The sequence below is a fragment of the Balaenoptera borealis genome, assembly GCF_965194805.1.
Source record: "Balaenoptera borealis genome assembly, chromosome: 11".
In the NCBI taxonomy this organism is placed as follows: domain Eukaryota; kingdom Metazoa; phylum Chordata; class Mammalia; order Artiodactyla; family Balaenopteridae; genus Balaenoptera; species Balaenoptera borealis.
This window is the reverse complement of record NC_138868.1, coordinates 51,324,063-51,350,742: the sequence shown is the minus strand read 5'-3', so window position 1 is coordinate 51,350,742 and position 26,680 is coordinate 51,324,063. Positions and strand designations below refer to the sequence as shown.

Sequence of the window (26,680 nt, the reverse complement as noted above, 5' to 3'; positions counted from 1 at the left end):
ACATATGATTGCAATGGAGTGGGTAATAAATACCATAATTGGGAGATGCCTGAAGTGCTAGGGAAGCTCTTGGGAGGAGTAACTACCTCAAACTCAGCAAGAATCACTAGAGGAAGTGACTTCTAATCAGAGGCCTAAAAGTGAATTGGAGTTAGTCAGCTGAAGGCATGGGAGAGGGGGAAATGTTCCAGGCTGTGGAATAGTATTTGCAAAAGCCAAAAGGCAAGAAAGAGCATTAGGAAGGGGATGGTAAGTGATGAGACCTCAGAGGGGAGCAGGGACCCTTTTCATGGACATTCCTTATTAGCTGGGCTGTGACACTGCCACTCTGCTGATGTTTGTCCCTGAACCAAATAGCCCAGCTGTGTCCCTTGAGTTCATCTACTTTTTTATGGTAGGCACCCTGTGTATAGCTCTATCTTGCACTCGTGAAACAGTGTTATAATTTGTCCATTCAGTGGTCTGATTCTTGCATTAGACTGTTAACTTCTAAGAGTCAAGAAGTGTTTCTTATTAGTATATCTCCAGAAGCTACCACCATGCACTGGTGTTCATTAATGATATATTTTGAATGAATGATATATTTTCTTTGTAAAATGGATTATACCCTTCCTGCTTTCTTGAACCAGCTATCACTTTTCTTCAGGTCCATCATTATATCTAGCAGTTAATGTCCTATGTGGCAATTCACTGGTGCCCTAGGGGCTCTTGAGGCACTGTATTCTGTGGCTTCCTCTTTCAGCTTTATATTGTGCTGTTCTTTTCCCTCCCTGCCTGGTCAGCACTTGATTGTAATCAGCGTACTTGATTCTGAAGACTTCTCCCTAGCCTTCTAGTTTGCTTCTTCTAATCTGCAGTGGGCTGGAAACAAGATCCCTTACCATGATTTGATGAGACTGTTCGTGACCAAGAGTTAATCTCCGAGTTAGGTCCTAAAGGGCTCTTATGAGAAAAATGCAGATGCCATTGCACAACGGACTTACACGTTAGCTAATCAGAGGCATTCTTCCTGTTTTCCCTGCTCCAGGAAAGGTCAGATAACACTCCAGGGGTGGGGGTCATCAGTCAGGAGAGCCTCTGACTGGTACAGAGGAGCTGATGGACCATTGATTCACCAGACCACAAGAAAGTGTGGTCTGTTCTCCAGTTACACACTCCAACAACTTCATTTTGACCAAACATTTGAAATGCTTCCACCTAAGCAAGCTTATCCGGTATTAGCTACAAACCTCAGGCTGATCTCTGTTAGGGCAAGTTCCATAGAGAGTGTGCTGGCACCTTCACTTGAGCAGGGAAAGAAGAGGGAGTAGGAGCCAAGGCTGGGACCAGAACATCTGGGCTCTGGGCTCTGATTCCCTCATTTGCAAAATGAGAGTGACAGCATGATAAGATGGGAAAAAAGGGTGAGGACTTAGATTAAACCTGGGTTCTAATCCTCACTTAACCACTTATTAGCTCTATGATCTCTGTGCTTTAGCTTTCATCTATAAAATGGGAATTATAATACCTACTATATAAGGTAGTTAGGAGAATTAAATAGATTGTGTGAAATGACCATGTCAGCCACAGAGTCGAGGAAGGTCAGTAAGTGAAATCTATTAGGATTAGGAAGAGGCATGACAGTCTTCTGGCTTTTGGGACTTTTAATAGCAAGTTCAGTTTTGTAGGAGGGGAAAATGCATAGACTCCATTCCAAGACAGCTTGGAAAAGAATGGTTTCAGAATTGTCTGGTGCTTTTGACTACATAGGCAAGGTTATGAATTACACGCCTTTATCCAGTGGGAGGTAGGAGGAGCCTGCCCTCTGCAGGCCCTGTGCCATGGACTCGGGGAGGAGTGGATACAGGTAGGTAGGACCCAAATTCCTCCTCCAATGAACTAAGCTCAGGAGGGAACATAAGGCAAGAACTCCAATAATTCTGCATGAGGCAGAAAGAAACCCCATCACCTAAGCAGCATAGATATCGTTCCACGGGGGCTCGGTTCCCAACGGAGGGCCCAGAGGTTGGGTATCCTTCCAAATATTGTCTAGACTGGGACCATTTAGGACAACAAGCATAAGTCATGGCTGTCCCAGGTGAACAAGGACATGTGTGGTCACCTAACCTAGAGTGATGCAACTGGTTTTAGGTTCTTTTGTATCAATTTGGAGAGAGAGAGTCACTGATATTAGCACTAGAGTGAGCCTGGGGGTTTTTGGTTCTTTGACACATGAAATGCTTATTCTTCCTACCTTCAAAAACAATGTTCACAGTACATTTATTAAGGGAAAAAAAGCAGATTACAAAATTGCAATATAGTAAATTCCAGTTTTGTAGGATATATATGCAGGTATAGCTATACCTATAGATATAGATGTAGATATAGATATAGATATCAGAGGACATATACCAAAATACTAAATGCAGTTTCTCAAGTTGCAGAGATAATGATGCTTTTTCTTCTTTGTACTTTCAAATTTTTAATGGCTTTTATAAATTTTAAAAGCTCTTTACAAAATATTAAATACTCACTAGATTGTAGACATCTTCAGAGCACAGAGGAGGTATGTTACTGTTCTGCTAAGAACAGCCTCTGACTCTTTCCTGACTTGTCCCATGTCTTTTTTTTTTTTTTTTTTTTTTATTTATTTATTTATTTTTGGCTGCGTTTGGTCTTCACTGCCGCGTGTGGGCTTTCTCTAGTTGCAGTGAGCGGGGGCTACTCTTCATTGCGGTGCACGGGCTTCTCATTGCAGTGGCTTCTCCCGTTGCAGAGCACGGGCTCTAGGCGCCCAGGCTTCAGTAGTTGCAGCACGCGGACTCAGTACTTGTGGCTCGTGGGCTCCAGAGCCATGGGCTCAGTAGTTGCGGTGCACGGGCCCAGCTGCTCTGCGGCATGTGTGATCTTCCCGGACCAGGGCTCGAACCCGTGTCCCCTGCATTGGTAGGCGGATTCTTAACCACTGCGCCACCAGGGAAGTCCCTTGTCCCGAGTCTTACCCTAGCCTTCTTTTCTTCACCCGGATAACTTCTCTTCACCTTTCAAGACTGTCATCTTTTGAGATCCTCTCTTCATGCCCAAATTGAGCTAAGCTCCCTTCTGGCTTTCTATATCATCCCGTTATACCTATAATAGCATTTATCTCAAACAATACTGTAACCATCTGTCTACTGTCTGCCTCCTTTGTCAGATTAGGTCAGGGACCATGTCTGATTCATTTCCATGTCCCCAAGTGAATCCTATCAACATAATGGATGTCAGTAAACATTTGTGGATGGGCTCTGTTTTACCTCCTCTTTCCCAGCACAGATGGCCAGGCACATAGTAGGTGCCACTATTTGTTTAGTAAGTAGGTAGATGTGTGAATGAGGGAATTAAAATGCCAAGAGAAAGAAGACGAGGTTGGCAGCTCATGGCATTTGTTGCTAATGGAAGGGTTTGTGTTGCTGTCCCTCTAGTCCTGGTCACCCGAGAGGATGACTTCAACAACCGGCTGAACAACCGTGCCAGCTTCAAGGGCTGCACAGCCCTGCACTATGCTGTCCTTGCCGACGACTACCGCACCGTCAAGGAGCTGCTTGATGGAGGTGAGATCATGGGTGAATGGGGCGGGGGGTGGCAGAGAAAGAGAGTAAGGACTTAGCAACCTCTCTACCCTGGAAATGCCATGCTTCCCCAGAGCCTTGTTACCCTCTTAGAGCTGGAAATGCCTCGAGGGTGCCTGCACTTCATGAGAGTGGCCGTGTGCATGTGTGATTTGCCCTCATGTGGTGGGAGTGCGTTCTTTGCCTGTGATTGTGTGATGTACCGTGCCATCCTGCCTGTCTGCACATGCTCTGAGAGTTTTCCTGATTGTTGCTCTCCCCCAAAGTGTCCTCTCTTCTCCCCTGTGACCTGTAGAGCAGGGCTGGTGGACCAAGGGGGAGACCCTTCAAATCTCTACTAACCCCAGTCTCAAAGATATCTTCCTTGATCCCACCTCCACCCTAGTCTAAATTAGGCTCCCTCCGTTACTCTGGGTCATGGTACCCTACTCTTTTCTGTCATCGCACTTGTTGCAACCTGGAATTGTTTTTGTGTGTTCAGTAGCCTTTTCTCTAACCTGACTCTGAGCTCCCTGAAAGCAAAGGCGAGAACCATGGCTGATTCATTCCCAGCACCTGGTAAAGTACCTGGCACACAGTAAGCACTCAGTAAATCTTTGTTGAATGATTGAATACCCTTCCTTTAGCGAGCATTGATTTAATTGGAGGGATAATACGTACCATCCCCAGACTCAGGCTAGTCTGGTCCTGTCCAGGCCCTCTACAGAGTTACCTGCCACCCTGCCAGATGCCTCCCACGCAGTCACTTTCCCTCATCCCACTCCAGCCTCTCCTTGGAATAGGGAGGGAAGCATCTTGCCAGGATGTGTGGTGCCCAGGCCCCAGAGTGAGTATGGCATTGACTGCCTGTTTATGCCCTCACTTACACTTCTTAAAGGTTTAGGGACCCTCTCTTGGGCCTGGACACCAGGGTATTCCTTGTCAGTGGTCATTCTTCATAGAACCTGGGAGCTAGAAGGATCCTCAGAAGTCCTCTGGGTTACCCTGATTGCCTGACTTCTCTTCTGGCAGAAACCTCTCCAACAGCTGGCTGGCTGGCATTTCCTTGGATTCTCTCAGGGACTCAGGGAATCCTACTTCTTCCCTAGGAGTCCATTCCATTTTAGTTCTTCTCTGACTGGCTGAAATAGATTCTTTTAAATGAGGTGTGATTTTCTTCTCTGTATCTTCTGCTACCTGTCCTTTGCAGCCAATCACTTTTTCAAAACCCAGTCTTGAAAGAAAGTTCTTTCAGTCCCAGAGCCTTTGCCTCCCTGGCCCAACCTCCCCAGATCATTTTCTAGTCCTTGTCATGTGATTGGACTGGAAGGATTTCCCAATAACCCTCAAATCCTGCCACCTTATATCAGCCCCAGCCACACTCACTTAAGACTCAGGCCTGGCCCATATCCCCAGCCTACAAGGGACCTACCTGCCCCAGAGCAGCCAGAGTGTGCCTTGGTCTGGGGCATGTACATTGTGAGGGGCAGGACTGCTCATGGATGTGGTGACAGCGCCTGGGATGACTGATGCTTTTGGAGCAAGAACTCATTGCTCCCGGAAGCAGAGACTTAGAAAACGTCCCCAAGCAAGATGCTACTCACTTTGTCCTTTGGAAAGCTCTCCGACGAGACATCTGTAGCTAGGAATTGGAGTGTTCACCATGGAGCTTCTCTCTGCCATGCCTTAAAATCAATCAATACCCCCGCTATTGTCCAGTGGTTTACATTCCCTGCTTCCCCTCAGCCCCTAAGCAGACAGGGAATTCACTCTAAAAAGAGTCCTTCTCCCCAGCCTTCCAGATCGAACACCTTTGAAATGAAGAAACACAGGCCTTTTATGAAGCACCCCTCCACCCTCACCCCCCAGGCCAAGGCTGGCCCTTTGAGCCGTTCCAGGGGCATGGTTCTTGCTTGTTGACTTGGAACAGATGCCCTTAGCCCCCACCTTTACAGTTCACCCACCTGCCTTTTTACCCAGAATCCATTTACACCCCCTGCCCTAGCCTCCCAGCCTCAAGGGCCAAAACCATTAACCCACTTATTTCTCCCTTCCTGACCTGAACAAGTGGCCGTCACTCAGGGCCTGCAGGCTTGCCAACTTCTGACCTCCCTCCCCCCTTGACCTCTCTTGGTCTGCCTGTGTGTGTGACCAGCCAACCGAGAGGCAGGATCCTGCTCCCTTGTCCTAGGGGCTCTTGCCAGTGACATTTCCAAAGTTTTCTGACCTCAGCTGACCTCCTCCAGAAGGTTTCAGGGAAGGCAGACCCTGCCTTCCTGACCATCCAGCTTTTTTAGCCTATATTTGCCACTGGCTTTGCTGCAGCACCTTAGAGGCTTTCTCTGTGAGATCCAAGGCAGGTTTAGACACAGGGCCAGCGTGTACTCACGAGGTCAACACCGAACCCTTGTCGTTGAAATTGCTTAGTCCACAGGGATTTAGGGCCCCCAGATCTTAGAGGGTTAGAGCTAGAGGGGACAGCCGCGCTTGCCCTCTGATCAGCAGTCCCCACGTGAGAGCTGGGGGGAGGTCCAGGCAGCAGCATGAGTCTGGTAATGTGGGAAGTTCTCTGACCTCTTAAGAGACAGCATGGAGTAATAAAAAGGACTTTAGGCTTCAGAGTCAGACCAACCTGGGTTTGAATCCCAGCTTCCCCAGCTACTAGCTCTGTTGGCTTGGACGTGTTACTTTAACTCTCTAAGCCTCAGTTTTCTTATCTGTAAAGTAACACCTGGGAAATATCACAGTGATTAGTGGGCATGAGGATTAGTGATGACATCTATAAAAGCTCCTAGTACAGGTAGGTGCTCCACGATTGTATAAAGAAATCAAACTCTCACCTGGCAGCTGTAATCCCCTTCCTCCCCCATGAAACCTGTACTCCTACCTAACGGCTTCTTAATTCTGTTTCTGCCCACAACTTCCCCACCTTGCCTAAAACACCATCATGTTCCCTCTCTTCTCAGCTAGATCCTCAGACTCTTCAAGGATCTACCTCTAAGGAAGCCTCTCCAGGTGGTCTGGTCTACTCTGATAGCACCGCCTCTGAACTCTTCAGTGTTGGGCTGGGTGCTTAGCACAGAAAGGCCCTTCTTCATCTTCGGGAGACCCTGTAACATAGTGAAAAGAACACAGTCTTGGGGATCAGACAGACCTGTAGTGTGTCTGATCTCAGCTCTGTAGTGTGACTCTGGGTAAGCCAGTTGCCATCTTTGAGACCATGGACCTCAGGGCATCCTAAGATGGATCTGGCAAACTGTCCCTGACCCTGAGAGAGGCTCAGACTGGTAGAGGAGACAGACATGGAGACAGGCAGGGACAGCAGGCAGGTGCTCCAGCAGGGTCCTGGACAAGGGGCTGTGGGGATACCGAGGAGGAAATACCTGCTTCTGCCTGGTGAGCAGGGAGGTGGAATCAGTCACAGAAAGCTTCCCAGAGGATGGCGTGCTTCAGCCTTATCAGGGAGAGTAATAGGAGTTTGCCAGATGGATTTCTGTGGAAGAGTTCTGAGTTCAGTAGTGCCAGTTTTCTACCCCCAGCCTCCACAGAAAAGTGGGTGCACTGGCTTCTGTGGTTTTCATCTCTGAAGATGCTGCTTCTGCCTGGGTTGCTGGCTTATGAGCAGGAAGGCTCTGCTTCAGCACTTGACTGCCAAGTACAAGAAAAGGTTGGAGGAATGAAGGAAGGGCAGGACAACTGAGAAGACAAGTAATTAGAGAAGATGGGGGCCTCCTTCCTCAAGCCCCTGGAGCTGACTCATCCCAGTAGTTCTGAGGCTGCTTAGGTGCTTTTGCAGCTTTTTCCTCCCAGGGATGTGATCCCACTGCCAGATTGATTTTCCTAAAACATATCTCTTGTCATGCAGCCTTTCTCAACCAGGGTTCCTCTGGAAAATTAAGCTGTAATGTTCTAAGGCGTCTGTTGCACACAAGGAATTAATTTCTCTCCCAGGCATCTAAAGTGGTACGAGTTATGTACCATTCTTGAGAGAGTTGAGAAAATCATTACTCAAATAATTTCCCAGTTGTGGTTCAAAGGAGAAACCCCAAGTGAGAAAGACCACAAGGAGGGAGCATAAACTGTGGAGTCAGGATCTGAATACAACCCTGCCCTTAATAGCTGTGTGTCCTGGCTAAGCTGTGACCGCTCTGCAGTTCTCTTTCCTCATATGGAAATGGGAGCGTGCCACCTACCATCTAAGGTTTTGTAGGACTGGGCATGTGTAGGTTCTACAGAGTAAGCACTCTACATATAATATCTGTTATTAACTTGAAAAACACCCAGTGCTCATGTATTTTTTTAAAAAAAGGAATCCTACCCATCCTAATTTGTTAACCTGGTTTTAGAGTTGTTCTAGTCTGACCCTCACTTAACTTTTTTTTCCCACTGCTGCCCTAATACTCCAGGTACAGCGTAACGTCACTTCTGTGTTCCTACCTCAGTGCCTTTACTCATGCAGGTCTTTCTGCCTCTCATTTCCCTTCAAGACTTTGTTTCTCAGCCTAGTGGAATGCTTTCTACCAGCCAATCCGCAGCTCTCATGCCATCTCCCTTCTAAAGTCTTCCCTGTTCCCTGTGATTTGGGTCCAGTCTCCCCTGCTAGACTGAGGTCATTTGAGGGCGAGGGTTATGTCTTACTTTCCCTGCCTCCTTTGCCACAATGCCCTGCACATAGTTTAGTACATATTTGGATGCGCCGGAATCTTAAGAGCCACTGTAGATTTGGATGCCACTGGAGATGTGGTGTCTTTGCTTCCTGGCTCACTTGCTCTGAGTGTCATAATATATCTGGCTTTTTAGAGCTTCACGTATGAAGCTATCTTCCTTCTTTTAGTCACAGTGCCCCTGCCTTTTCAGCCACCAGTGCTCATCACCTCAGAAACACTGGGCTTCATGAAACCTAATAGCATCTTCCCAAGGGCTTCCCTTAGCCTCTTTCCTACCTACTTTCTTGCCCTTCCGTGTCCCTCTGTCCAAGTACAGGGCTCAGTTGTCAGTGTTAACCAGCCGTCCTTAAATTCCCAACCATTGCCGCCTGAGGCAAGGAACCTTTCCAGTGCTGATGTCTTCCCTTTAACAGCCTATTATTTTGTTGTTGGGGCTAGAAACTTAGAGCTCCATTTCTTGTTCCACTTCACTGTCTGCCCATCTGGCTGCACTGCCAGATGTTGAGGGGATCGGTTTTGCCCCAGGCTGTCCTCTATGGAAATGTCACCCTCTGTTTCTTGCCAGCAATGCAGGGAAGGGGAATGAGCACTGGGCTGAAGATCAGACCTTCTGGCTCTGCCACCAGCAAACTCTATCTCCTTTAGGCAAAACCTTTCTCCTCCATAGTAAAATAGAGAAATTAGTGTAGCTGATTCCAAGGACCCCTTCCAGCTCCCGCATATGGTACTATGTAACTCCTCGGCGAGTCTTCTCGCTCATTTTTCGAGCACTTATTGAGCATCTCTCCTGTCATAGGCTTCCCCCTAGGCACCTGGGAAATAAAAGATGATCCAGACATGTTCTTTACCCTTAAGGAACGCATAGGTCAGTGAGGAAATCAGACATTTTAGCAAAAAATTGCTATCTGATGTATTAATGGAGATGTATAGAAGGTGCTGATGGATCACAAAGAAAAGACCTTTTAAATCTCTGGAGAGAGCAGGGAAAGCATGGTATAGGAGATGGTGTTTACACTAAGTCTTAAAGGATGCATATGTGAGTTTACCGGGTGGATGAGGAAGAAAGGCAAAGGGAACAGCATGTTCAGAGGTATGGAGTAGAAAGCAGCATACTTTATTCAGTACACGGCAGGTAGTTCAGAAGAGCTGAATTTATGGGGTATGAATTGAAGAATGGAAAGCAGGAACCAATAATGAAGCCCTGTAACATAAGATCTGCTAAGGAAATAGAACTTTATCCTCCAGTGGGAAACCATTAAGATTAAGGGTAGGGAAGGATCAGATTTATGTTTAATGTGAAAGATGGTTTAGAAGTTTCAAAAATGTGTATCAGTAGTTGAATGGATAAATTATGGACACGCAATGGAATAATAGAATGAATGAATGAACAAATGAACAAACGAACGAATGAACTCTTGCTGTATGCAACAACATGGATGAATCTCAACAAATTAACATTTCTGGACACAAGCCAGACATGGAAGAGTACTAACTATATGACTGGACTGATATATAAAGTTCAAAGTAGACAAATCACCCAGTGTGTAAGAAGTCAGGATGGTGGTTACTCTCAAGAGGGTAGGTAGTGACTGGGGAAGGGCACATGAGGGCTTCAGAGGTGCATAATGTTCTGCTTCTTTATCTAGGTGCTGGTTATGCATCCACCTTGTGAAAATTCTTTGAGCTGTATCCTTATGCCTTTTTTGTACTTTTCTTGTATATATGTTATACTTGAAAGAAAGATTAAAGAAAATAGGGGAAAAATATATTAGGAGGGGCATGATTGGAGAAAGGGAAAATATTTCATTTGAAAGCTATTTTAATTGTCTAGGTGAGACCTACAGCAAGGCAGTTGCAGTGGGAAAGGAGAGAAAAATTGATCCCAGAAAGATTTAGGAGTAGAATCATTAGGATCAGATGGTGAGAAAGAAGGAGTAGTCAAGATCAGGTCCAGATTCTGGACTGGATGGCCGAGTAGAGGGTATGTGCTTGTACTGAGGTAAGGAATACTGGAAGGAGGTATGGGATGATTGGATGTGCAGAGGAATGACCAGTTCTGCTTTGAATATTTTCTTCCTCCCTCCTTCCCACTTTTAGATTCCATGGTCCAGTGTTCTAACTATTCCCTTGCTTCTCTCTCCCTTCTTTGTAATCACCTGATGAAACACTAGCCCTAGTTAAACCCAATTTCTTTTTACTTCATGTCTGTATCTGAAGAGCTGAATATTGCTGGAGAAAAAAATATCACACAACCATGCTAACTTGACTCACTTTACACTTATGTCCGTGAATTTCAGACACTCAATACTGCCACCCCCCGCTACACTTCTTGAGTAAAATCACAGTCTTGTTCTGAATCACGACCACTTTTATATACCTTCTTTCTCCTCAGACCTCTAGCACTCTCCTTTCCCAGCTCCCAAACTAATGATCTCACTTCACACTTCATAGAGAAAATAAATTGCAGTCATAAGGAAACTACCTTATCTTCCCACCACCACTTCCACCAGCCTACCTGCACCTATACTCCTGTATGCTGCCTTCCTTCTCTGCAATGGAAGAAGTTCCTAAGATCACCTCTGCTTTTGGTCTCAGGCTCCTATTTCCTCTCTCTTTCTCAAATTACTTTGCTCCTCCGGTGATCCCCTGTCTTTCCTACATTATCCTTCTTCTCCTCTCTGCTGGCTCATTCCCATTAGCATAAAAACATGCCTTAATGTCACCCATCTTAAACAACAAAGCAAACTAAAAACTTCCCTTGACCCCCATATCTACCACCAGCTGCCACCTCATTTCTCTGCATCCCTTCATGGTTAAAAGTCCTCAAAAAGAAATGATAGCTAACTACTTAATTCACTTCCCCGGCTCCAGTTCTTTCCTCAGTCTCAATGTCATCATGGCCAAAATATACTTCTGTTTTTCTCCCAGAATTGGTATCCCCCAAGTCTTCTCCATCTCAATAAATGATAACTATCATTTACCTAGTTTTCGGGCCACAAATCTTAGAGTTATCCTTGAATTCTCTTTCTCCCTTACACTGCCTGTCGAGTCCTTCAGTAAGTCCTGTCAGCTGTACCTCTAAAGTACATCTTGAACCATCCCTTTTTTGCCTCTAGTCAAACTCTAGTCCCAGTTCAGGACCACGATGCAGTTCTCCTGGATGATCGCCACAGCTTCCTGGCTAGTCTCACCATTTCCACTTGTGTCTCCATGAATCCATCCTCCACATAACTGCCAGGAGGATCTTTTTAAAACATAAACCCTGTCTTTCTGCTATTTAAAATCATCTGTTGGCATACCAGTGAAACCAAAATGAAATCCAAATCCTTTACCAGAGCCTACAAGGCTCTATGTTATCTAGACCCTGCCTGTCTCTGTGACCTCATCTCTAGCCACTCCCTCACCCCGCTTCATCCCTGTTCCCCAGTGACACTGACCTTCTTTTGCCCCTCAGGCACACTGAGCTCCTTTCCATCTCGGGGCCTCTGTACCAACCTCTCCCAGTGATGGGAACACTCTCCCCCTTGGGAATTCAGGTCTCAACTCAAATGTCCCTTTCTCAGAGAGGCCTTCCCTGACCACCCTAGTAAAATAGCTCCCCCGGTCACTCTTTTTTTTTAATTAATTTATTTTATTTTTGGCTGCGTTGGGTCTTTGTTGCTGTGCGCGAGCTTTCTCTAGTTGCAGCGAGCGGGGGCTACTCTTCGTTGTGGTGCGCGGGCTTCTCATTGCGGTGGCTTCTCTTGTTGCGGAGCACGGGCTCTAGGCGCCCAGGCTTCAGTTGTTGTGGAACATAGGCTCAGTAGTTGTGGCGCACGGGCTTAGTTGCTCCGCAGCATGTGGGATCTTCCTGGACCAGGGCTCGAACCCGTGTCCCCTGCATTGGCAGGAGGATTCTTAACCACTGCACCACCAGGGAAGCCCCCCAGTCACTTTCTGTCATATTACCTTATTTTATCTTCCTCATGGTACTTATCAGTCCCTAAAATGATCATGTTTGTTTGCATGTTTATCATCTCTCTCTCCCCGCCGCTAGGATATAAGCCTTGTAATCACAGAGACTTTGTCTCTCTATTTCACTGCCGTATTCACGGCTCCTAGGAAAAAACCTCACAGCTGTCATATAGTAGGTGACTAATAAGTAGCTGTTGACCAGCCGGGGAACCTGTGGGACACTCTTATAGAGATGTGTAGCAGGCAGTTGGACAATGAGTCTGAAGCTCAGGAGAGAAAGGACTGTAAGTTGGGCGTGAAGATTCGAGAGTTGTCAGTCTCTTGGAGGTGGTGGAAGCTGGCTTAGTCTGAGTTGTCCATGGAAAGTTGTAGAGCTAAAGAGGCCCAAGGACACAACTGAGAGAACCTACATTTCAGGTGTGAGCATGAGAAGAGGAGCCAGTGCAAGAGATTCAAGGAAACAGGGAAAAGGAGAAGCAGAAGAGAGTGGGGAAGGGGTTGCTTTAAGGCAGTGCTTCTCAAACTATCTGAAAAACCTGTCTTCTGCAGGTTTTCTTTTTTGTAAAATATGATGAAAACAAATTATTAGAAAAAATATATTTTGAAAAAGCATATAAAATACAGGCCCAAATTCGTCATTAGGTTCAACAGGCAAAATTACTCTTAAGTTGCTATAAAAGTTTCCAGACATTTACTCTCACTTACTGTGCTTGTCTCACCGATGACTGGTAACAAAGTTCGCAGACCAGCACAAGTATGTGGACTACACTTTAAGCATCAATGCTCTAATGGTACTCCTGGGCAAGAGGGGAAGACAAATGAGCAGAACATAGCCTCTGCCCTCAGGTAGCTTAAAGTCCAGTGGGGTAAACAGTTTGGGATAGACAGACACACTGCATGGCAGAGAGATCAAAGCAATGCCATTAGGATGCAGGCACTGGGGACCATGATCTGCCCCAGCTCTGCCACCATCTCACCCTTGTAGGGCCTCTGGCAGATCACAGCCCCTCTGTGGCATCACTTTTTTCATCTGTATGATGAAGAAATCATGTCAGATGATTGGATGCTGAAGTTTTCTTCTGGTTGTTTGGACACAGAGCTAAAAACCCTCCATGCCAGCAGTTTTCTGTGGGAGCGCTGGGGAGTGATTTCTGATGGGTGCAAGGTTTCTTTTGGGGATGATGAAGGTATTCTAAAATCAGATTATGGTGATGGTTGCACAACTCTGTAAATATACTTTTAAAAAAACCCCGTTAAATTGTATACTTTAAATAGGTGAGCTTTATAGTATATAACGCTATTTTAAACAAAAAGAAAGAAAATCCTCCATGCCACTCAAAACCAGAAAAGATTGGCTTGGATGGGTAACTGGTTGCAGGCTGTAAAGCCAGTTGGTCCCATAGCTAATGTGGTGTATAGGAGGGGCCCCTCTGTTGTATATAAAAGCTTCTTTTTAAAGAATACTATTAAAAACTTACCTGTAAAACTTTCTCTTGCCCATACTGGTCTTTTTATTGATTTCCAGTTATTACCTTAACAAGTATAGCACTCCCCATTTTTTTTTTTTTTCTTTCTTTTTTTTTGGCCGCTCCATGCGGCTTGCGAGATCTTAGTTCCCTGACCAGGGATTGAACCTGCGCCCTCGGCAGTGAAAGCGTGGAATCCTAACCACTGGACTGCCAGGGAATTCCTGCACTCCCCATTCTTATGAAGCTTTAAGTCTGGCAGAGTATAGACATTAAGCAAATAATCACAAAATTATTAGGTAATTACCACTGAGAGAAGTAATATTAATGAAAAGTAGAGGGTATTAGGAGAGTGTAATGGAGACCTAATCTAGTCTGAAGAAGGTGAGGGAGGTCTTCCCTGAGCAAATAGCATATACATGGAGACCTGAAGTGTAGATGTTAGCCTGTCACTTGACTTGAGAAAAGCCTGTGGAGAGTGATGGCCATTAGTCATCCAGAAGGACCCAGCAGTCCAGTCAGGGGCATTTTGGGGAATGGAGGAATTCTGTGGTGTTACTGCAGTTCATATGGTAGGTCAGGGCTAAAAGGGGCCCTCAGTGACCCTGAGGCCTGTTCTCTGCCCTTGGCCTAGTCAGTGCAGAATGATGAACTGTCCTTGCTGTCCCCAGGGAAAGGTGTTTCTGTATCCCAGATCCTATGGACATAGAGGAGTCACTGCATAGTTGAGTTAGAGATGAGAGCGCCTGGGCACCAGAGCCCCAAGCTTTCCAGAGCCACCTGCCATCCAGGCACCCGCATTTCATCAAGGCTTTAATCGGCTCCAAGCAGTCCTCAGATGAGCCTGGCTGGTATCCGGCATGAGCTCATCACCGCCAACAGTGGCAGCTGGAGGCCAAGGCTCCCTTGGGTGAGGGAGAGGTCAGCATCAGTTGGGCCAGGTCTGTTCTGCGTTCTATGCTTTCCTCCACCTGCACTGGGCCTGGAAACATCCGAGTAGGATTCCGATTTCCCAGGGCAGGGCCAACTGCCCTTTGCCAGCCCGCTCGTGCCCCTCCAGTGAATGTGCTCTTGGGCAGAATGCACAGAGAAAGGGCAACACTGTGTTTTAAGAAGGGAAACATCAGTCTGAAGGTCAGAGCCTGCAAAATAGCAACAGAGGCCCGTCCCAGGGTCAGATGGGTCAGAACCGAGGTTCCCTTCCCAAAAGGAGTTTGCTTCTAGTACTCACGTGCTCTCTTCCTCTACACAGAGGCCTCGAAGTGTCCCAGGGAGAACACAGCAGAGGTGCTCTCTGTAGGTTGATCCCACAGACTCCTTCCTGAACATCATTTTGGAAATGAATTCTTTTAAGTGTAGCAGAAGAAAGGAGCCTGGCACTTCAGGAATCCTTCAGAAACTCCCTTTGAAGTAATGAACCCTGTGCAGTGGGAAGTGCTGACTGGGTGTCCGGTGACCTGCACTAACTTGACCTTGTGGTGGGCCCTTGAATAAGTCCCTTTCCCCTCACTGGGCCTCATTTTCCCCATCTATAAAATTAGTTGGTCTAAGTTGGTGATTTATTAGTTGGCGATCTCAAAGCTCCCTTCCATTTTCAAATTTTGTGATTCTGATGAATAATTGCTCTTTGATTTATCTAATTGCAAATCTAAGTATTCATATTTATTCAGCAACTATTAATTATTTTCCTGCAGCTGACCACTGGCATCCCTCTTCTAGGTTCCTCTGCTCTTAAAGCAGCCTGTATAATTTCTTTATCTCACTTACCACAGCATGTAGCTATTCAGTTATCTGATTAATAGATCTCGCCTTCATTACACAAGGTAGGGTCTGGATCTGCAGGGCTTACATCCCCAGCACCTTGCACTATCCTTAGCACATGTAGATGCTCACTGACTGTTTGCTACGTTCATTTATAAATGGGCACTAGGCATTACAGGAATAGAAAAAAAAGATATAGGCCCTTCCTTCAGACTACACCCTGTAGAGTTCTGGTTTGGTGAAAAGGCCCAGACACAAAGCACACTGAAAACACCATGACAGTAGGTAACAGGACTAAATTAAATGTAAGCAAAGGTCAGAAAAAACAGTAAGTATAATGAATGAGGTGAGGCGGGGAAAGATCAGTGTTGGCATTGTGGAAAGCTTCATGGAGGAGGGTGCCTGGAGGCATATCCTGAAGGACAGGCAGAATTCAAACCAGCGGGGGGAGGAGGGAAGCTTTTCAGGTGTGGGAGGAGCAAAGATGAGCCTTGCATGTTCAAGACCTGGAAGAAACTGGCCACCTAGCGGATGGTGGGTAGGGAGGCCTGAGTGTGGAGGGCCTTGGCGGTGAGCCAGAGGACTTGTACTCAACATTGAAGTCAGTAGAGAGCCCCTGAAGTGATTGTCCATTGTTGGCTTGTTTAGCAACTGTAGTGATTTTTACTTCAAAAAAAGGTAAAAAATAAAAATTTCAAGAGGTACCAGAGGGTGTATAGTGAAAAAGAAGTCTGCCTTCCACATGCCTGGTCTTCCTCCTCAGAGGCAACCACTGTAGCTTTTCCTATGTATCCTCCTTATTGCTGCTGTAAACAGATTATCACAAATTTAGCAGCTTAAAACAACCCAAATTTATTATCTTATAGTTCTGGAGATAAGTCTGAAATGAATCTCACTGGACAAAAATCAAGGTGTCAGCAGAGTTGTGTTCCTTTTTGGAGACTCAGAATCTGTTTTCTTGCCTTTTCCAGCTTCTTGAGGCAGCCCACATTCCTTGTCTCAGTCCCCTTCCATCCTCAAGCCAGCAACAGTCCCTCAGATCTTTCTCACATTTCATCACGCTGACACTGACTCTTCTGCCTCCCTCTTTTACTTGTAAAGGACCCTTGTGATTACATTGGGCCCACCTGGATAATCCAGGATAATCTTTCCATCTCAAAGTCACTGATGAGAAACCTTAATTCCCCGTTGCCAAGTTAACTTTATATATTCACAGGTTCCAGGGATTAGAACATGGACATCATTGGGGGCCATTATTTTACCTACCACACTATCAGAGATATTTTATAAATGTTTTATTTTTCTTTCTGTTTTTGAATAGTTAATACTTTTGAATAGTTAACTTGTACACAGTACAAGATTCAAAAGGGTTTTCAGTGAAAAGTCTTACTCCCAGCCCATCTCTAACCCAAGTATTGTCCAGTTTCTCCATTGTATCATTATTAGTTTTTCCCTTGGAATTAATAAAGTCTGTGGGGAGACATTTTGAAGGCCATGCAACTATGCTTTTCATCAAAATTTCCCCCCTAGACTTAGCATCCACTGATGGTTCTTTCCTGAATAAATCTTTATATGATGGTTGCAAAATGAATATTTTATATCTTTCCCAACTCCAGTGCTCACTCCACAGTTGACCAGTCAGCACCTGGCATTCTGTGGTCAACAAGAACCCCTTTTCTCCCATTTATCTCTTTATTGTCAAAATGTGCTTGTGGATACTATTGCTTTAATGTTCTAGAATTAATTACTGACCTTAGTTGTTACGTTGGTGCTAAAATTGTCTCAGATTTGGCCAGGGTGCCATACCCCCATCTTCTTTTTTTTTAATTTCCGTATTTTCTGGCATAGCAAGATGTTTCAGTCTTACCTTGGATCCACCTTGCCATTGCCCTGGAATCAGCCATTTCTCTGAAAGCCCTACAACGTTTTAGTGGGCAGTTGTATTAGAGACTGAAACATGAGTAATAGGTGTGCTTACTACGCACATGCATATACATATACACACATATATGCATATGCACATACCTATTTTAGAGGTCCTGAGTACACTGATACCTCCCATTCCAGTCCATTGTTACAGCGTTCTTCCTTGTCTTCACACATTTCATATTTCTATGCCCCTTCTTCTGTAGTGAGAATTCCGGCTCCAAACGGCACTGATACATGTACTCATTTACTTAATCCTATAATACATCTAAAAAAATCTTCAGACCTACTTCAGCTAAACTACTATAGGAAACAAACTACTAAAAGAGTTCAGGTCAGAATTTGTTTACAGTTCTCCCAGCTACTCCATCCAAGGCTAAGGGTATATAGTCAAATACTGGTTCCTCAGTTACTTAGGTGGGTGTTTTTCCCTTCAGGGTGTTTATGTTGTTCGTTTGAAATACAGTTGGGTTAATTTTTTCAATATTCTTTCAGTTTTAGGGTTTTTCTCCTCTACCTCTCCCTTATTTTAATTTTGTTGTTTGAATATGTAGAACATTAACGTTTTTCTAAAAACTGTACAAAAAGGTATACTCAGAGAAGTAAAACTCCCTCCTGTGTCCCTTTCAACCCTTTTCTGCTCTCCTTAGTAAGCCCTGACCCCTTGTAGATAACCAGTTTTTGTTTTTTTTTTAAATTTTATTTATTTATTTATTTATGGCTGTGTTGGGTCTTCGTTTCTGTGCGAGGGCTTTCTCTAGTTGTGGCAAGCGGGGGCCACTCCTCATCGCGGTGCGCAGGCCTCTCACTATCGCGGCCTCTCTTGTTGTGGAGCACAGGCTCCAGACGCGCAGGCTCAGCAATTGTGGCTCACGGGCCTAGTCGCTCCGCGGCATGTGGGATCTTCCCAGACCAGGGCTCGAACCCGTGTCCCCTGCATTGGCAGGCAGATTCTCAACCACTGTGCCACCAGGGAAGCCCAATAACCAGTTTTGATTTCTGGTTTATTCTTCCTGTATTTCTTCGTATAAGCAAATATATGTGTGTTTTCTTATTTCTCCTTTTTCCTACATAAAAGCATACTATATATGCTCTTCTGAAGTTTGCTTTTTTTACTTAACCATATTTCCTAAAATTCACTCGATATCATTTCACAGAAATCTTCCTTATTTTTTACAGCTGCATAGTAACCCATTGTGTGTATGTGCTATATATCCTATGCTTGATTTCCATTATTTTACAATCACAAATAATGCTATGTGAATAACCTCTTGCACGTACATTTGGGGATTGTGGGAGGTGCGTCTCTACAGTAAAGTTCTAGAAGTGGTATTGCTGGGTCAAAGGATAAATGTATGCCCTTGGTTAATATTGCAAATTTCTCCTCCATAGAAGTTGTGCCATTTTGCATTCGCACTAGTAATGTATGAAAGTGGCTGTTTTCTCACAGCCTTGTCAACATCGTATATTGCCAAGCTTTTGAATTTTTGCCAATCTAATAGGTGAGATACAGTATTTTGGTATAGTTTTAGTTTGATTCTCTTATTATGACTGAAGCGGGCATCATTTCAAATGTTTAAGAGCCATTTTATCTCTTTTGTCAATTGCCTATTCATGTCTTTTGCCCATTTTTCTCTAGGACTTTTGGTCTTTGTTTTCCTCTTGATTTTTAAAAGTTCTTTGTATGTTAAGAATATTAGCTATTTATCTGTGATATATATTGCAGATATTTTCTCCCATTTTGGATTGATACGGTTTTAATACTTCTCATACAGTCCTAAATGTACAGCCAGGACTGAGAACCACTGGGATAGTTTGTGCAAATTGGAACTATTTTTTTTTAAAGGAGAATGGATACAGAGAGAAAGGGACAGGGGCTGAGGACTCAGCCTTGGGTGTCACCCATGACTTGGGATAGAAGAATGAACAGGAACCTGCAAAGGAGACAAAGGTTTAGGTATTGTGTATCATATAAATCAAGGTAGAAAAGAATCCAAAGGAGGCAGGATTGGTAAGCAGCATTGGTTACTACAGCCATGGGCAGAGGAAGAAGAGGTTTCTGGGTGTGGGTGGTAATGAGGTCCATACCCTTACCTCCCAATACCACTTCATCCCGTCTCGTTCAGGCTGAGAGAAGATGCCCCGGATCTCTGTGAGTGATTTTGTTCAGCATTATTACCAGGGACTACGGGAGGCCTCTCCTGACAAACACATTGAAGGAACATAGCTCAGTTGCATCATAACTAGGGCATAATTATTCAGTCAGCAAATATTTATTAAATTCCTACTGAGTGCCAGGTACTGTTCTGGGCATGGGCTATCACAATAAACCCTCATTTTTAATGTGCTTCTCTCTCACCACTTTCTAAAAAGTTGGAGGTTTCCTTTACCCAAGTCCATCTATCTGGTTTGTCATGAAGCTTCAACTCTGAGACAGACTTGGTAAAGTCCTTAGAATTAATTAGGGAAAAGCACTTTTGAGAAACAGTGGAATCATTAGCACCAGCAAGAAGCTCTGGGTCGAAAATGGTCCTCTTGGTATAGATTTCAAATCTATTCCCTGTCTTCTCCTTTTCCTAATCTCCCCACTACCCTTCCACTTATACTTTCAGTGACTATTGCCTGGTGACTGTGGTTGAGCATGAAGGAAGGAGTATTAACTGGAAGAGTCCGTTTGGCAGTGGCTCCTGGTTTTTTGTTTGTTGTTGGTTTTTTTGGCAACAGTTTTATGAGGGAGATGAGTAATTCCTTTCAACCTTGATGGGGGGTTGAAAAGCAGACATCAGTGGTGAACAGTTCCTGTGCCCAGAACTGCAGCCTGTGGCATTTAATATCATAGTTAAAGATACTTGCCTCTGTATTCCTGATTCTCTCCATTCTGGGAAGTGCAGTTAGCAAAACTATTTCATCGGTTTCTGTTTCTGTAGCTGTTCTCAAAGCCAATTGTAAATAAGGCCTCCTGTCTTCCTTAAGGTCAGAGTGAAAGTCTGTATATTTGAATGTATTTCATTCCAGTTAGCCTGGCTCAGCCACCACTCTGACGTGCTGGTACTTCTCATTCAAGCAGAAGGCTTTACTTAGCTTTGGGAATAGACATGTGAGTGGAAGCATAAGCCATCTCTTGATAACCCCCTCTTCCCTGCTATGGACTTTAGGCTGGGATTGGTCAACAGAAGCTTAAACATCTGGTCAGCTCAGTCCTTTGGGGTGGTTGGTATTTTATAGACAACCCATCAAGATTGATTGGCCTCATAACTGAATTAGCCAGATGTGTGGGCATTGTGTGCCCTTTCCTCAGCCTCCTTCAGTGTTGTTAGATGGAAGCAGACATGCGATTAGCATGTTTGAAGATGGTGTGTTTTTAGTGCATGAACAAAAGCTGCTGTCTTCTGCAGAGACTGTGGCTCTGCCCCAGACGTCAGCAGTATAATTATGACTGCTAAATTCAGCCCAGACCCCAGGCTTGGCTGCCTTGGTCTCAGCTGTCATTTGCAGGAAGGGGAGGAGGGGTGCTGAAGCCCGGGGACCCAGGCTCTTATTATAGTCCACTTTGAACTCTGCTTTATCCAGAGTCTCTCCCTCCTTACTGACAATTACTCCCAGCTGCTTTCTGGTCACAGAGCCTGCTGCCGCTTCTGAGCATAGTCTGTGCTGGATTGTAGGGAGCACAGAGGCTGGCCTACTGAAAGCCCACAACATACAGGAAACTTGCCCCAAATGAAAATGAACTAAGGATCCCCATACTTCCAACGCATATGTCACATGCTATTCAGAGCATTATTCCTCATCTAGAAAACCCCTACCTTAGGTTTGCCTTGAACAGAAATCTTTGGCAGGAGTTTTTGCTTTTGCCCTTTTCCTCACCTAACTCTGTATGTGAAATATTCCATACGTTTGAACGTTCATTTCCATGCTTTTGTATCACCTCTTTTCTAACCAGACCAGCCTGCATATTTGCCTTCCTTAGAACACATCAGGCATTTTCATGTCTCTAGTAGCTCTGCTGATGCTTCATATTCTGTAAACATCTCATGCTCAATGTATCCAAACCCAGCCCTCCTCATACTTTCTTCTCTATTCCCTAGTTGGTGAATGGCATCATCATTACTGGTCACCCAAACAAGAAAGTGTTTATAAGTGTCTGATGACTTCACCCTCACTTTCCACCGAACTCATCTTTCTTAGAGTTTTCTCTCAAGTTTATCCTCTCTCCTCTGTCCCCACTATCCTAGTTCAAACTTGATCACTCTCACCTGGACTATTGTAAGAGACTACTTGTTGGTCTCCCTACCTCTAGGCTCCTTTCCAAACCTTTACCCTGCAAAACCGTACCACTCCCCTGTTTTGAAACCTTCAGTAATGTCTAATGCTTGTGAGTTAAGCTCACATGCCTAACCCAGCCTGCAAGTCTCTCTGCAGCCCACCAGGAATCTTCTACCACCCTATCTCCAAGAGGGGCAGGGGACAGTTGTTTGCTTCAGGATTGGGACCAGAGCTTGATAGGCTTACCAGGGGCATGCCTGCAGCCAGGTGGGCCTGGGGACACAGGAACTGTCTCTGCCATAGGTCCACTCAACTACTCATTCCCTAGCATGGAGTCTTTCCTGCCTCCAAACCTTTGCTCATTCACTTTTCTGTGCCTGGGATTCCCTTTCCCCACTGCACCACCTATCAAACCCCTACTTAGCCTTCAAGAGCCAACTCATTTATGGCTCTTCTTGTCACTTTTCCTGGTTTGCCTACCTGAAGTGAATCACTTCTCACTCTGTTACCCCACAGCAATTTTAGGAAGCTTATTTTTGGCCGAGCCACGTGGCATGTGGGGTCTTAGTTCCCCAACCAGGGATTGAACCCCTGCCCCCTGCATTGGAAGCGTGGAGCCCCTACTGCTGGACCACCAGGGAATTCCCTAGGAAGCTGTTTTATTGTTTTAAAGATTACAACTGAAGTTTGAAAAAACAGCTTAGCATGTGTCTCCTCATATATCCTCTTCCTTCTGTTCCTCTGATTCTGCTGCCAGTAGCCCTGAGTAGGTCTCTAACCTGTGGAAGGCCACTCAGTCTCCCTTCCATCTGCTAAAGAGTTGGGGTGGCTGGCTCCCTCCTCAACACCTCCATCTCTACACATATACCATTAGTGAGAAATATTATAGGAAGGAATGCTTAATAATGGTAATTGTAGTAAAAATAACAATAGCTGTCATTTATTGAGTTCTTACTTTGTACCAAGCTCTAGACTAAGGCTTTTCTCTCTTTCAGTACTTAAAATATCTTTGCAAGTTTAATACTCTTATTACCTACATTTTCCATATGCATACTCAAAGGCATTAGGCTGTTAAGTAACTTGCCCAACCACTAGTAAGTGGCAGAGCCACTGTGGTATCTGTGACTATGATCTCAAGAGCAGAGCTCCAGTTGTGTTCCTGGAGCCTATACAGGGTTCAGCATAAAATAGGTGCTCTGGAATGTTGGTTGGTTGATCACATGAGTGAATGAATCAGTGTTCTTCCCATTGAACTTGTCTTCAGGCTTTTAGAGACTGGCTGAGCATCTGTAGCTTATGCCAAGAAGTATGGATTTTGTCTCATTTCCTAATGCCCAGCTATACACAGACGTGTTCCCTCCCATTCAGTAACAAACTGCCTGGAACTCTTTCCTGGCTCATATTTACAAGAGAATGTGATAAATTCAGTATTGATCCCTCCTGTTCCACTGTAAATTTTGCAAAAGATGATTAAATAGAGAAATAGAGTCTGCAGGCATTGTGGCTCAATATGTTGTGGAGTGGCGTATCGACCTCCTCCATCCAAAGGCAGCCAGTGCCTAGCCCTGCTGCCCCAGACCAGTAATTAAAATCCTGGGAGACTGGGATTTAAAATCCAATCATATCCCTGAATCAAGCCTTCTAGCCTCCCCATGTGATGAGTGCAATAAGGTAACAGCAGGAGCATGTTTATGTCTGTGCTGAAGCAGTCCCCATAGGGTGGGTAAGAAATGGAGAGTTGGGTAGCCCCGCTGGCTAAATCACTTTGCCCTGACACCACAGCCACTTGTAAGACAATCTGTAGATACATAAACAAGTTCCAGCCAAAGGCCAATTTGGACTGTAAGAGCAAAATACCATGCACAGAAATTCACAAATTGTGCCTTAGTGTACACTTATGTTCCCACAGCCAGTAGTTGGTTTACACAAGTGATTTGGCCTTGATTAAACTATGACCTTTAGTAACCAAACGTGTGTTTGAATTTCCATAGGAACTCTTTGATTTAGGCTGAAGTCAGCCTTTCCTGTCCTGAGGCCTGTAATCAAGGCATAAGATACTATTGAAATAAATAAATTGAAATAAACTCGTCCATCTGCTTTCAGCAGGATCAGGAGCTCCCTGAGAGCAAGGACAGTGTCTTCTTATTCACTTTTCTGTGCCTGGCACCTGGCATGGTGCCAGATACATAGAAGGCTCTCCAAAGGTATCTCTGAATGAATGAATAAACACAAATTAACAATCTTGAAAAAAAAAAACCTCTGTAAACTGATGTACAGGTAGTAGACCTACCACATTATTACCCATTCAGAGCTTGAACACTTCCAGTGCTGGGGAACTCATTTGTTCCTGAGGCTGCTCACATTCTATCTTTGGATTTTCTGATGGTTAGAATTTTCTAATATTGAGCCAAAATCTGCTTCCAAGGGTCTTAATTTTACTGTTGGGTTCATGTAGAATAAATCTAATTCCTGTTCCACATGATGGCCCTTCAAATACCTGAAAATTCAGGCATGTTCTCCTGAGCTATCTTTCCTCCAGCCTAAACCTCCAATTCCTTAAACCGTGTTTCTCACATGGCTTCTAAACCCTTTCTTATCTTGATCACTCCTCCCAGAACAATCTCCATTTTGTCTCTCATCCAAAACCCATGACTTCCCATTTATCTCCATTAATTTTCATCTCATGTGTTTTAGCTCTTAATGTCCATCTTCCACACATGTTTTGGTACTCTTCCCACCCTAATCTGACATCCGTAGATATGATGAACAGGCCATCCCCATGTCAGGGGTCAACATGCTGAACCAGGACCAAGCCTTTTTGCTGCCATTGGAAACTTCCTTTTTCTTCACCTCTGATCTGTCAGTCACTCCACCCTGCCGCTTGGGTCTGGTTAGTCCACCAATCACTGACTAACCCTCCACACTGTAGTGACATGGAGCACACATTTCTCCATTGTGTCCTCAGAGTTGTCCCGAGACACCCCAGCGTATGTCTGAAGAAGTCTACATATGCCCTAACTGTACCTGCTTAAGCAAACACAGGTAATCCTGATGAAGAAAGGAAATGAGGTTAGTCTGGCATGACTGGGTTTCCGTGAACCCATCCTGATGCCTAGGGATCATCACCATTTCCTTTTCTAGGCCTTCACAAAGCATCCCTTTAGTAATGCATCTGCTTCTGGAGACAAGACACATATGGGTGAAAAGTGTGTGATCAGATAAGTACTGTAGGGCTTCAAAGGAGGAAGTTGTCCACGTAGGCTGCAGTGGTCTGAGAAGGCTTCAAGGCAGGGGAAATGGAGCTGGTCTTTGCAGAATGTTGGGTCTGAGTGGTAGGCAAAGAGGCGTTTGACACACTGAAGAGAACGGTGAAAACCCAGTGCAGTCTAGTCCCTCTGGTCAGTGCTGGAACTGAAAGCTCATGGGGTAGGGCTCAAGGCAAGTAGAAAGAGCCCTGGACTGGAAGGCCTGGGTTCTAGCTTACACTCTCCCACTCAGTCTCCATGACCTTGAGCTCTGACTTTCCCCTCTCCAGGCTTTCTCCAGTCTTTTTTTCCCTTAGTTCTTATAGCACCTTCTGCTCTATACCTGGTACTTTTTTTTCCATCTCCCCAGCTACACCGTGTATGGCTCCCTTGGAGTGGGGGGAGGGATTCATCATCCTCGTCTCATCCTGACACCGCACTATATTGTCATTGTTTCTGTCCCTGTCTGTCTCCTACCAGTCTGGGTTCTCCCCAGGGCAAGAACAAGTCTGATTCCACTGCATGCCCAGCTCCTGGCCCAAAGTCAGTACTCAGTGAATTTTAATGATGGAGCCATGAGGCAGTAGCTCTGTTCCATGAATTTTAGAAATCCACCTCCCTGAAGGCAAGGGTTCCCACCCAGACTGTGTGTGTCAGAGAATTAGGACTTCCAAATGACATTCTGGACATTCCAGCTAGGACTTCTAAATGACCTGTTTGGGGGCTCCCCTGTCACCCCAGACAGGGGAGCCCTGAATGGGAGGAAAAGAAGTTCCATTTCTTACCCTTCTACAAAGCTGTCTGTCCCAAACCTGCCTCTGGAGACCCGCCCCACCCCCATCTTGGTTTTGGATCATCTGAGCACATTGGAAGGGAAGAGGAAAGACGATTTTTACCTCTTTTTGAGTCATCAGGCCTTTGGAAGGTAGCACTGTGTGGTGGAAAACCAGACCTGTCTTCTTTAAAAAAAATTTTTTTTATTATGTAAAATTTCAAACATATACAAAAGAGAAAATAGTATAATAAGTCCCATGACTGTGGGCAGATTATTTCAGCTCTCCCCACTTCTGTTTTCTCAGTCTTTGTATGATGAATAACTGTATATAAAGGCCGTAACACCCAACAAATGTTAGCCAGTCTCCTTTCACCTTGCTCTTCCACTGGACTCAGTTATCTGTGAAATGAAAAAAAAGTATACCTCTCCTGCTTTCTTCATCAAATTCTTATTAAGAATTAAATAGAGGAAGTAGTTGGCACAGGGTATGGCACATAATAAGAACTCAGTAAAGGTTCTTGGTTACCAGGGAGGCTAATCTGCAGGTGCACATGTGCGCGGGTGTATGGATTCTGTTGAGAATGCTCAGTGGTTGGTTTAGGGGAAAAGCTCAGGAACCTCAGCTCTATTCCCAGTGCTGCCGTGCTGCCTGCAACATTTTGGACAGGGCTCCTCTCTCTCACCTTCAGCCTCTGGGAACACACAGAAGAATCAGTCCATCTCTGACCTGAGGAGCTACACACAGACTAGCTCTGAAGATTAAACAGAGATGGACTCCCAAAAAAGGGAGGAGTGGGAGGATAATAGGAGCCTATAGATGATGAGCATTGAGAGCTGGAAGGGTGAGGAGGCGTCCCAGAGAAGGGCCCTTGAAAAAGGGGTAGGGTCTGGATAGTCAGGGAGACAAGGAGTGGGGTTCCAGGCATGCGGAGTGTCCCAGACAACAGTGTGGAGGTGAGCGAAGGTGAGTGTGGAGATGGGACAGGTTCACGGCATCTCTCATGTGGTCGTCCTGTCTCTCTTGGAGCGCTTCCTTGATGGGGAGCTCGCAGCCAAA

At 45.1% G+C, this 26,680-nt stretch overlaps 1 protein-coding gene across 4 annotated transcripts in view; it reads left to right on the top strand.

Moving 5' to 3' along the window:
- The window catches only part of CLPB (ClpB family mitochondrial disaggregase), a 146,320-nt gene that overhangs the window by 73,342 nt on the left and 46,298 nt on the right, over positions 1–26,680 (top strand). For all 4 annotated transcript variants that reach the window (XM_082340329.1, XM_082340327.1, XM_082340326.1 and 1 more), the window contains exon 5: positions 3,441–3,569. In XM_082340329.1, coding sequence (XP_082196455.1) covers positions 3,441–3,569 — 129 coding nt within the window. The remainder of the gene's footprint in view (positions 1–3,440; positions 3,570–26,680) is intronic.